The following is a 16,437-nucleotide window of genomic DNA, read 5'->3' as shown; positions in this document are numbered from 1 at the left end:
AAGCGCTACGGAATTTGCTGGCGCTATATAAATAAATGTTGATGATGATGATCCGATCACCAGAAATCACTATCATGTGCTACAGGGATCATTCCCTAACTGGTTCTTACTATCACTTAATACATGGATCACCTGACCAGGAAACACTATCACATGATAAAGGAAGCACATCTACATTGGGAGTCACTCTGATGTGGAATATGGGCAAGACACAGTGGCCTAGTGGTTAGCACTTCTGTCTCACAACACTGGGGTCATGAGTTCGATTCCTGACCATGGCCTTATCTGTGTGGAGTTTGTATGTTCTCCCTTGATTTGCGGGGGTTTCCTCCGGGTGCTCTGGTTTCCTCTCACACTCCAAAAACATACTGGTAGGTTAATTGGCCGCTATCAAAATTGACCCGTGTGTGTGTGTGTGTGTGTGTGTTAGGGAATTTAGACTGTAAGCTCCAATGGGGCAGGGACTGATGTGAATGAGTTCTCTGTACAGCGATGCAGAATTAGTGGTGCTGTATAAATAGCTGATGATGATGAGGAATATGTATCACTACCTCACCAGGAACCACAATTATGTGACTCTCCTCTCCAGGAATCACTCTGACGTGGAACACATAATTGAATCACCAGGAATCACTACTGTGTGATACAGGAACAATCTCTTCAGGGGGAATCACTATCCTGTTATACAAGCACCATCTCCTCTTCAGGAATCATTATATCATCATTATCATTATGTATTATGTGATATAAGAACCATCTCCTGATGTGGACCACGTATCACTACTGACCTCACTAGGAATCCTATTGTAAAGGGATATGTGGGACAAGTAGAACTGAACCCAGTGCATCTAGCTATACCACTTACTGCCTGACCATAAATCCAGCTTGTATCTATGAAGGATAAGCAATCTAACACCGCACAATGATGATTACCACTAACAGGAGTTATTTGTGAAATGTGGATTAAAATAAATAAAAACCATCTACTACAAAGCATAGAAACACAAACGTCTTGTATTTCACATGGACGAGGGATAGTAGGAACATAGAACTCATTTCCACTGTCACATTCCTCTCGATCAACACGGCCAACAGATGTGTGGGAGCTGTGACACACACTTCCTGTGCTGTATTCTGTCTGCCTCTGCAGCAAATCCACCAGCGAGCCAGCAGAGCCGTGTGACGGAGAGCCACGAGTTGTTTTTCTTGGCCACTGTGCACAAAAATGATAAGCGTGGCTCAGGATACACATCCTAATGCCCAGGCTTCCTCCTGTATAAATAATTAATGGCTGGCTTTAAAGCCATGGAACTTTGAGTTCTTCTACCTAAACTCCACCCAGAACTAACCTAAGAAGCAAATTTTACTTTGCAGACTAAAATTCTAACACATTAATGCCAGAGGGTTGGTAAATGTTTGAGGGAGGAAAAATAAGCTCATGCGTTATTTCCCATGATCTGTAAATATCATTAATTTTACATTATTTAAAGCTGCGCTGGACACAAGAAGGAGGAGGCGGCGGATCGCCATGGTGCCTAAAATAATATATTGTAAGCACATGGGTTTTTGGGGTAATGTCTATAGGATCTCAATGAATGCACATTTTCCATTTAAACATGCGGATGAATCCTAGATTACCTGGCATCCTGCTAAGTTCTGTGTCATTTTATCAGTCTCTAGGTGTGTTTGACTCTGATATTTCTTACAAAGATGGTTATGCAAATGTGGTGGGGGTGTGCAGAGCTAGAACATCTTGCAGCCAATGACAGCTTTAGAATGTTAACAGCAGAACAGAGTATTTCAACTCAGCAAAGTCCTGTGTGTCTTTATCTAAGCACATTTGAGGTGGGAGGGGATAGGTCAAAATGTAGCAAATGCAAGTATCTAAATACACCTAAATGATAACATCAGAACAGAGCAGGGGTTAATACTTTTGTAAAACTGGTGCAGGAAGTTTGTGGTGTTAAACCAAACTCTATATCATCATTAAAGTTTTGTAGAGCAGCAAAACTATTACACATCACTTTTCAGTGAATATTTCATCATTCACATAAATTCCTGCCAGAGGCAGACCAAGAATTTTTGTTGGGGGGTGGGAGGTGGTGGTGCGATTTTGCATAGCCACGCCTCTCATTCACTAGGATTGGTTGGCCTGGGCTGCCCTGCCCCCTTTCTTCAATTGAACCGACCATCCCCCTCTGGATCCGCCAGTGGTCTCTGCCCCTTCTAAATTCCCTACAACACACACTATGGTCCATACTGTCAGAAGCCAAATAACCTACCATACTTTTGAACTGTGGGAGGAACCCGGAGCGTGGGAGAGCAAACTACACACAAATGGGAGCTCTGGCCACAATGATACCCATGGCCCTGTCAGGCTGTCATAAGAGGCCTTTCAGAACCTAAAAACGCGAGTATCAAATAATTTATCAGATTCTAGGAAAATAAAATAATTAAAACAGCAATAAAGGTCAGTTTTAGGCATTAAAATACATCAACTTCTGTGTAGTACTAAGCTAAATGATATCCTTAAAAACAACGGATGTGTGTAACCTCACTCTGTCCAGTGTGATAACTCGTCTTGCCCACATGTTAACAATTAGCCGAGGAGGAAGTTTCGAATACAGCTTCTGATGTAGGGACTTACTGGGCCTGGGTTACATATTGATACAAAAACATTTCAGTTTGTAATGTGCTGATCGTCAGCTCTGGGAGAGGAAGGTATTACAACATTGGAGAAAATTACTATTCCCAAATTGTGGGTGTCCCAGGCATGAAGCCCCACAGTTTCCCTGGATGAAGAAGAAGGGGCAGGAAATTAAATAAAATGTGTCCATCATGCTTTCTCTTTCCCTACATTTAGAGAATCAGATGATGATTAGGATGGTGCTTCTCTGGAGGGAATTCAGAGCACGTGTAATTACCTTGCAGCCTCATAGGAAACAGAAATGAGTAAAGTCTGCTGGCTACATACACAGGGACATTAGCAGTGATGTTACATCGCGCACAACTATCCTTCATCATTTTAGTTTATCATCATCATCACCATTTATTTATATAGCGCCACTGATTCCGCAGCGCTCTACAGAGAACTCACTCACATCAGTCCCTGCCCCTTTGGAACTTACAGTCTAAATTCCCTAACATACTCACACAGAGAGACAGACAGACACAGAGAGAGACTAGGGTCAATTTTAATAGCAGCCAATTAACCTACTAGTATGTTTTTTCGAGTGTGGGAGGAAACAAGGAACACCCAGAGGAAACCCACACAAACGCGGGAGAACATACAAACTCCACACAGATAAGACCATGGTCAGGAATTGAACTCATGACCCCAGAGCTGTAAGGCAGAAGTGCTAACCACTTAGCCACCGTGCTGCACTGCCTAGCCTGTGTGGATGTGTGTATCGCCATTTATGGGTAAGGGCTTAATTAAAGTTTACTTTTAACAATCGTCAGGATAAAACCCTGCAGCACATTTTACGTACATGCTCTATACAAATTCCAACTGTAAAAGTACCAACAATCTTTCTGCAAAATATTTTAACTAGCACTAAAATCCTTTATTATTATTATAGTTATTATCAGGAGTTGTCTTTTATATATTTTGCATTAGTCTTAGTATACAAAGGATAGTAATCAGGAGCAGCCCAGCTGTTAGTGGAGTGGTCTTTAAGCAACCCACCCACAATTATCATATTCAGAAAAACAAGCATCCGTAGACGCTCAAACACTAGTGACGCTATCCCATTTTTTGCAGTATAATGTCCAAGGAACTCCTTTTCATAAAACATTGTAAATATTCTCAGTCGCATTAAGCATCAATAGGTGCTCCCTAAGAATGAAGTGCCTGGGAACATTTTAGCACCGAGACAGCAACGACATCTCATGCAATGCACACCAAACACGGACTGAAAGAATGTGCAAATACGTTGTGTCACCTAACATCCCTGGGGCCACGGAGAATGAAGCGCTGTTTACCTGTGCGCAACACGGTGGCCTACATTCTGCATGAAAGGCTTTGTCTGGAGACTTATCGTGAATCTGAGTGCAATACAAAGACACCACTGTGCTACAAAGAAGAACATTTAAACCCCCCCCCCCCCCCATCCCTCACGGGTAGAAGGGTCTTCGCCACTTAAGTGCTGGTGCAACTTGACAGGAGCAGTGGGGCCACCAGTAAAGATTCAAATACTTGTCAATGGAGCAGGTATCCAAGCAAGGATCTGTCGACAACAACTAGTTTTACTTTTGCTGATTTGTATTGGCAAGAAAAGTGATGGTGTGTTAGGGGGCGGTCGACCCTAAAAGTACCCTGGGTGAGGCGTCTAATGCAGCAAGAGCCGTTAGAACTGGAGTTCTTCTATATAAGGGTTAATCATGAACCAGCAAGATGTGATACATTGTAACACTGTGCTGCATACTTGCAGAACCTAAAGCACAGGCAAGGCCAACCAGTCTTTACAGAGAATACAAAACAAAATCTATACCAAACCGCTGCCCTCTGTAAGACACTCATACCTGCCCACACATATCCTGTACATGCAGCTGTGCAGAAGAATCATTAGTGGCAATTTCTACAATTCATCACTTGCCTGCACCTATTAACAATTGTGTGATACAGGATATTTTCAAAGCATCACCTAAGGATTGGGCAATCAGATTGGACTTTGACTATTTTCCCCAAAAAGTTACACAGCTATTGACTATTATTCTTTTTACATTTCTAGAACATGTGTTGTCCATCAGCACGATATAGGTGTGAGAGGGACATACAAACGGTTATTTATATTTTAACAACTAAATTAGAAAATTAATTTGTTTTGAAAGATCCACTCTGCAAGCTGCACCTACACAATTTTTAGACACATTCATAAGGATAATAACTACACTCTGCCGCATGTAGAGTGTCAGCTCCTTGTCAATATACGCAGATTATTCGTCACCCCCGTGGCACTGCCCACCACAGCGTTTTTTCTGACCGGATTAGTCAGCTGTGCAGCGTGATATACTAATGGTACGTACCACAAGCTGGAGCCGTTCCCGTTAGTCTATTGTGATTCGAGACCACCCGTTTCAGAGGATCACAGCACCCCTGGTAATCTCTCACAGACCAGACATCCTCCTTGCCTTAGCAGCATCTCTCGCTGCTTGTATTTTATTACTAGATGTCATTAATTCCACAGCTAATTGTCCATATTGTGACTCGGGGCCTGATTCATTAAGGATCTTAACTTCAGAAACTTCTTATTTCAGTCTCCTGGACAAAACCATGTTACATTGCAAGGGGTGCAAATTAGTATTCTGTTTTGCACATAAGTTAAATACTGACTGTTTTATCATGTATCACACAAATACTTGATAGCTTATTTGTACACTGAAATCTAAAGTTGATATTTGTGTGCTACATGAAAAAACAGTCAGTATTTAACTTATGTGCAAAACAGAATACTAATTTGCACCCCTTGCATTGTAACATGGTTTTGTCCAGGAGACTGAAATAAGAAGTTTCTCAAGTTAAGATCCTTAATGAATTAGGCCCTTGGATCCTCCTTTATGAATTATGTTTATTTACTGTCAATATTGTTACTCAGCATTTGTAAAGTAAGGTATCTATTTAGTCATAAGTCAAACTTTAGTTCGTGTTTGTTGTTTTATGCAATTTATAGATGAGCCAATGGCAAATGGAAAAGATATTTTTGCAAAACTATTCTTTTGTTTTTTTTACACCTGACCAAATTACAGAGTATAAAATGTCACTGTAGGTCAATGGCAGGAGAATGGTGAGGTTTCTTCCTAAGAACTTCAGCCTGATTTTTTTTTTACTGGATTGTGTAATCTAGATTAACCACATAGAAGACGACTCGTTAAGTTACGTATGTGGAGGAACACAACACTGATGAACTGCTACATTACATCCCTGTCTCTTCTTTTATTTACCTACTGAGCTTTATCCTGGCTTATCCCTATCATCTTGTCGTGTAAGCGGCATCCGTCAGAGGAGTCACCTTGGGGGAAAAAAATTGCACAGAATGCTTCAGAAAGCCAACAAATCTGCATTGAATGAGTCATTGTTAACAACCAGCAAAAATAAAGACACTACTTTTTTTTTTTTTTTAATTAAATTTCCGGACTATTTTCCCACAGGGCTTCACATAGCTCCCATAGACATATCTGCCATGGCCAACTGCTAGCATTAAACTATACAAAACGGTGTGCAGATAAGGGACTCTGCATTTCTGCAGACTTGCTGAATCCTTTTTATTTTGTCCACCCATAGAAACATTCTGGTACCTAATCCCTGCCTTCTTCAGCCTTCATGTAATGACTTTAATCTAATTCTATTGTACTTATTTTCATTTTATACTTTTAGAAGGTTGATCACCCCCTTTGTATTGAGGGCATACTTCATTGATTGTTTATTATTCTTGGCAAGTATTTTAATTGGTTCTATATTTTGCAATAAAAATAGAAGACCAAAATGATATGCAAGTTACATAGATGCATATTCATTCTATGCTGTTTTTTTTAATGGGACAACCACAGTGTTCTCCCCAGCACCTATTTCCCGGGTGATCCACCCGGCTGGTTTTACTTGTCACCCGGCTCTTGGAGCCCAACAGAGTCCTATTATAATAGAATAAACCATTGTTTCTCCTGTTATAACAGGCACTATGTGAGCACTACAGCCAGCAGTGTGTGTTAGACCACTGACCACCAGTCTGACCAGTCCTGGCAGGTGTGGGCAATAACCTCAACATTTATCATTATTATTGCAAAGTATTACAACTGTCCCCACCAGGCTGCTTCTTAATGCCACCCTGCTGGTAAAATTTTCTGAGGAGAACACTGAACCATCTGGAAGATGAAATTAAAAAATGCATGAACATATAGCAAACAGAAAAAGTCACCTCCTGACCTTTTAATTGCAATACAGATTTCCAGCTGCCAATGACCTTAAAGCATGTCCACCATAAAATTCTGGCACCAGGTCACCATGGTAACTAGAAAATACAAAAGGTCTACAGGGGACTCCTGACCATCTTGGATTTCCTTGTATCTCTACTGTCCCGGCTTTAAGCATTGCATTCCCAGGCCCTGCATGATGCTGCAGGGATGGCGTCACTGGAGACACAGCCTAGCAGCGAATCAGAATGAATCAGGTCCACTCTGATTCGCTGCTAGATTGTCACTCACATACAGTACTGCAGAGCTCTTAGTCTCGTGTGAGACTAAGCTTAACACAGCTGCAGGCTTTTTGCACAGGCAGAAGTGGGCAACTTTTCTTAGAACCTGCTGGCACCTAAACTATGACCCTGACTCCTGTCAGATAAATGTGCAAGCCCTGCCTTTAAGAACGGACCCACCTACAAATATATATTTTATCAGACACCTACCTCCTCTCTGCCAGCAGAACTGTGTGGTCCCATGCCAGGGAACCTGGGAATATGGTGCAACTCACCCTCCTGCCTGCAAACCAATAACCTTTTTACCTTGCTGACAACTAAAATAGAACGGTCTTTCTAATTCAGACACTGATTGGAAGCAGCAGTCATTTGAGCATGAGCCGGTGTTGAGCTCAATCAAACTGCTAGTTAAAGATGTGGGAAAGACTTTTAAATAAAAATAAAAAAATGTGAGAATTATCCAGTAAGTTTCTGGCTTTAACCTGCCTTCCAGCAACTTTTACTATAGACATTGGTTTCTCTCTCCCCAGTGGTTTTCAGCCAGAATAAAACGATATCACCAAGCCATGTTGCTATCTTTGTCGTCCTGCGATATAACACAATACTACTGTCCTCCCTTCAGTGGATACAACTGTATCCAGAGACCAGCTTTGTGCTGTAACCAAGGTCAACACAAATCAATAACTGGTTATATAGGTACAAGCCAATAACAGAAGGTCATCTGAAGGTGGGAAATCACCTTTTAGTGCAATAGGGCGCCGGAGTGCACCTAGCTTGGGTGGACCGAGAATCCAAGGCTGAGAAGTACTGTGCAAAGCTGCAAGCGTACAATCATATTGCTAGCCTAGATACTTATGAAAAAGGACTTGTGCCTCCCCACTCGGAATACGTCTTGTACTAAGGACGTGGTACATACAATCCATTCTGAACTACTATGTATTTTTCTAGTAACTGATCTTATTATTTTTAGCACTTAACTGTCCGTCGGGGTTTAGGGATTAGATGTATGTCCAAAGTGTTTCAATCTATCAAACATTGGTTTAAAACAAACATGAGTAAAGTGAAATGCAAACATCATTTGCACACCATGGATGTAGCTATGAAAGCATTTTTTATGGGCATGCATGCAATCTATTCACAAAGGACTGCAAAACAAATTTAAACAGCATCATAATTTATTTAGCAATCTTCTTTAGAAAGTGCAATATGGATTTTGGTTACATGTCATGATAATAGCCTGACCAGGATAATAATGAACATATAACATCAATGATTCTCAGAAAGTCCTTCACTTGTCACTTGTTCTGCTGGTGAAATGCCCACCAGAGAGTACAGTGTTTATCTAATTATTGTTTCTTGCAATGTTGTTCATCTGTCTGATTTCTTGTTTTAAAAAGGAGGAGATTCCTTAGGTTGGTTTATAACCTCTAGGACAGGCCAAATGTAGTAGAGATAAAAAAAAGTTTTGTTTAAAAGCTTTGGGTCAATGCAAGTTCACCATATATTCCTCATAAATGATCAAAGGAATATGCCCCATGAAAAAATGTTTATAGATACCCCATATACATTTCTGGCCTTGAAAAGTAACACAACAACATGTGCCAACTATATATACATAAGGACCCAATAAGGATGATGCTTCTCATCTAGGAATCAATATAACAAAATCATGTTTCATATGTATAGAAAATTATACCATGTTCAATGGAAATAATACCATATAGTTCCTGTGTTGTAAACAAAAAAAAAAAAGAGTTATGGTATATTTTTGGGACCAATTAAAAGACCTGCAGCACAAGAGAGCCATAAATCTGTTGTAGAAAAAATTAACATACAAGCACACCTCTTTAGTGAGGTCATAGAAGATTTTTCTTTTGGGAATAAAGGGTTTCAAACAAGCAGATAAATATATTGTAAATTTAAACTTTTTGGTGATCAGTCTGCTATCAAATTGTTTAAACCTTCTAGCACAGGTGGAAGATTATACAAGTATTGTTCTTTCTTTTCTGTGAGTATTTTTCCCCCTTTTTATTTAAATAGAAAACGGTTTTGCATTTATATTTATGTATGCCAATATGTTATATCTTTGTTCAATAATCCTTATGATTTTTTTTAAAAACATATTAAATCCCATTTAATGACGTTCTGTGTTTGTGTTCTTAAAGAGTTTACGGGTCAGTTAAGGTTAGTTTTGAGAACGGGACATTTTATGCAGGAAAGTGTTTGGTTTACAGTAACTGATTAAATTAGTTTTACGATCATAACTGAAAAGTGTCAGCTCTTGAACCCATACCCAAATGGTGTTGGAGAGTTTTAGCCACTTTTATTTTTTAAACAGACCAGGGGGTAAATGTATGAATCTCCGGATTCTTCATCTCCGGCGTGTTCAGCCTCTTCAGCGCTTAAATTTAAAGCGGCGCTGCATTGTGAAGGTAAGTTTCCCTTTACAATGCAGCGCCGCCTTTAAATTTAAGTGCTGAAGAGGCTGAACACGCCGGAGATGAAGAATCCGGAGATTCATACATTTACCCCCAGGTGTGTTTTTTTTGTTGATTAACCCTTTCACACCCACGTCATGCATGTACAGGTGGGTCTAGTCATGACACTCCACAGAATGTTAGAGAGAAAAACTAGTTCACATGTAGAGACTTAGGAAGCTGGGAATAGCAGACAATACATTCCTTTAAGCAGTGAAACTAAATAACAGATTTGCCTGCTCTGTTGGTATCAGTAGCTGATGGGGAGCGCTGGTGCTGTATTGTAATTTGGAGGCATTTTGGAGTACCTCTTGGTAAGTTAGCTCTCAATTTAACAACACATATAAGTATGGCCCAAATATAGGGACTCTCACTGTGTAAAGTTAGGACCACCCTATTAGCAGAAGCACCTTGACGGGGCAGGTGGCTTTCAATACATTTGCACATATGTGCAACTTAGGTTTCTGCATTTTTAAGTGTAAGTAAAAATAGCAGTTCCTTTGCTGGTTATAGCCGTGTGCTGGGGAATTTTCTCTGGCTCTATATACTGTAAATAAATGTTGATGATGATGATGGGTTTTCTTTTAATTTTGCATCCTGCTGAGCAAAGCACTTTTCACCTACATACAATGGAGGGGGACATTTTGGGAGCTGAACCAACATTCATAGGAATACAGTCTAGTATTCACTAGAAACAACTGACATTACTTTAATTGAATTGACAGAATCTATTCTCATGACCTTTGTGCCTCAATGATGTCATCAGACCCAAAGAATTGGTTTGGCCCACAAAACGGCAGCGGGCACTGTGACTCAGTTGACAGGACATATTATTGGTACAAGAATAGAATCAACACGCCGATACCTAACCATAGTATGGGGAGACTTAAAGCTTTGTGTTTTCAACATTCAGCTCTTAAACAACAGGCCGAACTGTAAGCTACACGGGCGTCTATCCATCACCCAGTCTGCAGCAGAGCTACTGTATTTTACTACAGGTGTTACATAAAATTACATATTTTAATTCCTTCTCTGCAGGGTCCATGCTAACATTGCACAGTGGGAGACCCCACCAATCTTTCTTTTTGTCAGTCGTGCCTAAAATAACTTTAACCTGCAAAATATACCCCAAATTCTATTCTGCAACTGCTAATGTTTAGGATAATGAAATGTACAAACTTTAATGGAAGCTTGGTGTATGTTTTGGGCCATAAAATATATTTACATCAGTCCCTGTCCCAGTTCAAATGACAGATTAAATTCCCTACCACACATGGTCCATTTTGTCAAAGCCAATTAATCCCCCAGTATGCAAGCAAATATAGGGAGAACACACACAGAATGCCTTGACCCCAGCAATGCTAATCACTGTGCCACCCTGATATCCATCTAATATATGTATGTATGTATGTGTGTATATATATATATATTTATTTTTTCAAAAATGCCCCAGTATAGCATCTTAGGATCTCTTATGCAGAAAGTTCCAAAATATGGAAAGGAAAAAAATGATTACTTATTGCCGGTCAGCACAGTGGCTAAGTGGTTAGCTCTTCTGCCTCACAGCACTGGTGTCATGAGTTTGATTCCCAACCATGGCCTTATCTGTGAGGAGTTTGTATGTTCTCCCGGTGTTTGCGTGGGTTTCCTCCGGGTGCTCCGGTTTGCTCCCACACTCCAAAAACATACTAGTAGGTTAATAGCCTGCTAACAAAATTAAACCTAGTGTGTATGTAGAACAAGACCAGAATAGAGGTGATTCAAGCTCTACGGATATTCCCCATAGAAGAGGACAACCAAAAGATAATAACAAATATCTGTGTAATCAACTTAAAGTATACTTAGATTGATTATTGATGTAAACTCCCAATTTCTTTCTTATATTGAAAGTGAATATCCGATGAAGATCATATATAGTAAATCAGAAAACGCAAAATAGTGTAATAACATCAATGTAACAATATTTCATGCATAAACTGAATATAGTGTATTCGTGCTGTTCTTCAGTTTTTTCGGGGGTAGCTATTCCGATGCCCCCAATAGTATCACACTCACCAAATAAAGGAAAAGAGTACGCCTTAAGGGTATAATAATAAAAAACATAATAAAATATCCTAAATTATCCTTGATAAAGACATCTCTGTCGAAACGCGTTGGGGAATGAGACTACAAATTCATTGACCGATCTATACCATCTTTGACTAGGACTATTCCTTGCAGCTTTTTCCTATCCCAGGAAGAATACAAAACCTGATTCTGCCTGAATATTCCTAGCATTCGGTATGAGTAATCTGTACACCTAATTTAGGATATTTTATATTCAGTTTATACATGTGAAACTGGCACATTAATGTACAGTGAAGTTCTAAACTAGAACTAAAAGTCAACAAAGATTGTACATAGCAAACCCTGGGGCATTAAAAGGATTAATATACTTGTTGCAATAACTTAATTTTCCCTCATCCAATTATTCCAGCAACGGTTACTTCTCACCTGGACAAATCCTACGAGCCAGATAACCAGGGTATCTAAAGATATACTGCTGGCCCTAACGTTTTGTATTACATCAGTAGAATCCAATGAGTAATCCCCTTCATTGCTTCTGAAGCTACCAACACCATAGCTTCCAAAGAGGTGGCGGCTCACGTTTTATGCAGCGTCACCATGAATGTCACAGTAGATGGCATCTGTGGGACTACAATTCTACATCGTGGTCAATGCCAGCCATTAATAACTTCAGGGAGCCAGGGAACCCATCTCATATACAGAAAGGAAGGAAATGTCCCTTTGGATCTGAAGTTTAAAACATTAATGTGCAATAAGATGCAAAAGACCCAAGGTCCAATGTAACAGCACGCTAAACACGCTTGTAACGACGAGCTGGTATGCTCCACAAGAGGATCATTGCAACGACAATTTTAATCAAAGTGCAATTTCAACAAAATATGAACTGTAAGAGAATAAAAAGATATCCCTTAAAGCAGTGGTTCCCAAAATGTGTGCCGTGGCTCCCTGGGGTGCTGCGGAAATCTCACAGGGTTGCCTCGGCCAGGGCCATTTGTAAAGCTGGGTACACACTACAGAATTTTCCACCAACTTTTTATGCCGATCGATTTTACATGAGATCGATGGTCCGATCGCTCGGTCCATGGACTGCATACACACTAGCCTTGTTTAAGACGATAAAGGGAAGAGCGGACGTCCCTTTAGTGACTTTTTACAGCAATGATTGTAATTTCGTACACACTGAAGCAACATTTGCGGGGCATACACATCTATACAAAACACCAGCCTGTGATGCGCGGATACCACGTGGGACTGGTACAGGCATCACAAATTTACATACACACGTCCCCCAGGTCGAGGAAGTATCGGAGGATTGTCGTGGATCGGTCGGAAGTTTATACACACTACACAACGGAAACGAGATTGGAACGAAAATATTAAACGATACGACCAACCAAATGAGGCGACAATCGTCCATTTGGGCAGACTTTCGACCATCGTGTCACTGCACACACTTACCCAACTTTTGAACGAACGGTCTTGTGTCGGCTGGTTGAGCCGATTATTGGACAAAAACCGTGTAGTGTGTACCTAGCATAGCAAGGCAGGGGGCTTCTTGGTAAATATTTTGGCTTTGGGGTGCCTTGAAAATATTATGTAGACCCTAAGGGTGCATCGAACTGAGAAAGTTTGGGATCCACTGCCTTAAAGGGAAAAAATATAATTTTGAGAATACTAGTGGATATTTAAATGGTCATACATTGTATATAATCTCACCGCCTTATAAATGAGACCTGTGACAAATGACTGTCCCCATAAATATTGTTTCATAAGGGGCACTACATGAATACATTGTCACTTTATACATGCACAATATAAAGGTACACTATTTATCACTATTCATCTTCAATTAAAACTGTACATTACTAATAAAATGAATCATAAATGAATACATCCATTATGTTTTCCGGTTAATAATTACACAAAGAAACAGGGAATTCCAAAATAGTTTGATGTTGAGCTGCAAAGATGCATTCTTGCAATTAGGGAAATCTCTACCTGTAATTACCATTATAATGATTGTTTTTATTATGCTGCTTATTGCTATTTTATATTTTATTGCTTTCTAGAGTTTCTAGGGAAATAAATCATAGTCAAGTTACACAACCATAATAATAAACAGATTTACACACTGTTGCCATGTGTTATTTCATTATGTGGAGCACTTCCTCATATTAAATAAAGCAAGTCTCATATGATTTGCTCTGAATAAACAATTAAACACCAACATACCAGAGATAAAACAAATTACCACCGTGATATACAGCACAGTAGCCCTATGCACCCCCAAATTTTTTATTGAAGATGGGTAATGATAAAAAAAATGTACCCTACCCCCCCCCCCCCCCCCATCAACGTATATAGTATGCGCCTAAGATTTTGGACTTACCTCTTCCAGCACAGTGATGGAGTGTCTACAGCTCTGCAGTCTGGTGGTAAAGCTGGAGGTGGTCGGGGAATTGTAATCCTCTGTGGTCTCGGATATAAACTCTGACACCGAGATCTGATCCGGCATCCTAGCCATGGGGATACAAAAACACAAGCAGATGAGGAAATGAGGAGAGAGAGGGAGAGAGAGAGAAGGTCCAGGGGAGGGGGGCGGGGTGACAGTGAACACTCGACAACATACTGTACACAGCAAAATCTGGGAATAGGGGAGGGAGGACAAACGGAGAGTAGACAAAGACTATCTAGAAAACAAAACCGTGTTCTTTTTTTTAAAGGGTCGAGATGAAAATCCATCATTTTTGTTTGCTTGGTAGATGTTTAAAGGAAAGATGGCAACACTGGTGCATGCAACAAAAGAGCAAATAATGGACACTGAAGCAATGCAGACTGCAAGAAACTTGCAGCAGGCACATAACCCAAATACTGCATTCAATTATTAATTGCAGATCAGTGGGGAATCACGATGTTCATTAAACACATTTGGCAATCCAAACATTGAGAATTACAATTACAAATGCGGCTATTTTTGGTGAGATGTTACGGAGCTGAAACCACAGCACAGGCAGTTAAAGGTCAGGACAGTCCAGCAACAGCAGATTGCAAACAAGGCACAGAAAAAAAGAGGTTTTATACCATTGCTTGAGCTATTCGGGGTCAGCAGTAGAAAAATCACAATAATATATAACCATTGCACCGTAAGGTAGCGGCAGTGAACCCTCGTTATGACAGCACGAAGATTAAGTCATTTGCTTTTCTTTACCCAGCTACAGGGGAAGTCACTCACGTTAGTTGGGTTTAACGCAGAGAGCTATGTGGTTATCAAAGTTTGCATAACAAGAGGCGTTCAAATGAATAGCAGCCATGGACACTAAGCATTACCATGTGTGTATCATATATGTGTCATCATGACAGCAGAAGACACTGGGAACAACAGAGAACTGAAACCGCTCAGAAAAGACCAGCACACCCAAATATAATTCAAGTCACAAGGCACCCCATATGTACTATACACATCATGATCATGAGGTCACAGAAACCGGAGAGGTAGAAGAACTCAAGTAAACACCCCCCCCCCCCCCCCTCCCATCCAAAATACAATGCAACAGCAGATGTAGCAACCTAAGATTCTCCAGAGGTTGCGGAAGAGATTTGCTGTTCCATAGTCACAAGGTACCTAAACATGGCCTAGAGCCGTTTAAATGTACACAGCACACCTACAGCCCGTTTACATAAGCATAGCCATTCAACATATGCAATGTTTAAGACACTGATCTTAATCAATGATATGCTCATCTGACACAGAGGTACAGGACAGACATATTACCTAGACAGATAACAGGCTCAACAACATTCTAATATTTTTCTTTCCTGGAAATCAGCATATAAATCTGCTGGAATGGCATGTGCATGATCTACACTAAAAGCACGTTCCTAAGTGACATATTCACAAATGACAGGTACACTTAGGTTCCATTTAGTGCCACATCATATCCACATACATACCTTTCTTTATAATGTAGTACATATACACATATCACACATTCCCTCCAAATGACTAACACATATGAAACACATTCATAACAGGAAAGTGACACAACTACATCACTAAACATTAAAACAAATCATATAGAATAGCTTACGCACATCTCTCATAAACAATTACACAGTGTTCTATCCATAAAATGTTGCCAGCCGGGTGGCATTAAGGAGTAGCCGGGTGAGGACAGTTATAATAGTTTGTAACAATATTACTAAACTTTTAATAAAAATGTTGGAGGCTGCCCACACCTGCCAGGACTGGTCAGACTGGGGGTCAGTGGTCTAACACACACTGCTGGCTGTACTGCTCACATAGTGCCTGTTATAATAGGAGAAACAATGGTTTATTCTATTATAATAGGACTCTGTTAGGCTCCAAGAGCCGGGTGACAAGTAAAAATGGCCGGGTGTGAGCACCCGGGAAATAGGTGTTGGGGAGAACACTAATTACGTGACAGACAGATAAAAAATCCAAGTGACGTGCTAAGTAAGGTGATTGCATGTAACATATATGGCAAACATAATGCAAGTATTCTGTTGTTTGTGGATGATACAGGGTACAATCCATGTAGACGACACACGACAAAGATGGCAGACCGATGTGATTGATTATATATATATATATATATATATATATCCATCTATCAATATACACACGCCAATAAGCAAGTCAGATAGTAAGTGCTCCACAACGTACCCTAAAAAAAAGTTCTTGT

At 40.2% G+C, this 16,437-nt stretch overlaps 1 protein-coding gene across 1 annotated transcript in view; it reads right to left on the bottom strand.

The window, feature by feature from the left end:
• ASAP1 (ArfGAP with SH3 domain, ankyrin repeat and PH domain 1) overlaps window positions 1-16,437 on the bottom strand; it is a 205,368-nt gene that overhangs the window by 129,463 nt on the left and 59,468 nt on the right. The window contains exon 3 of the mRNA XM_075211471.1: window positions 14,124-14,250. Coding sequence (XP_075067572.1) covers window positions 14,124-14,250 — 127 coding nt within the window. The remainder of the gene's footprint in view (window positions 1-14,123; window positions 14,251-16,437) is intronic.

This window comes from Mixophyes fleayi, chromosome 5 (assembly GCF_038048845.1).
Source record: "Mixophyes fleayi isolate aMixFle1 chromosome 5, aMixFle1.hap1, whole genome shotgun sequence".
Lineage (NCBI taxonomy): Eukaryota > Metazoa > Chordata > Amphibia > Anura > Limnodynastidae > Mixophyes > Mixophyes fleayi.
Note: the sequence above shows the minus strand (reverse complement) of the source record. Positions and strands in the feature narration are given on the sequence as shown.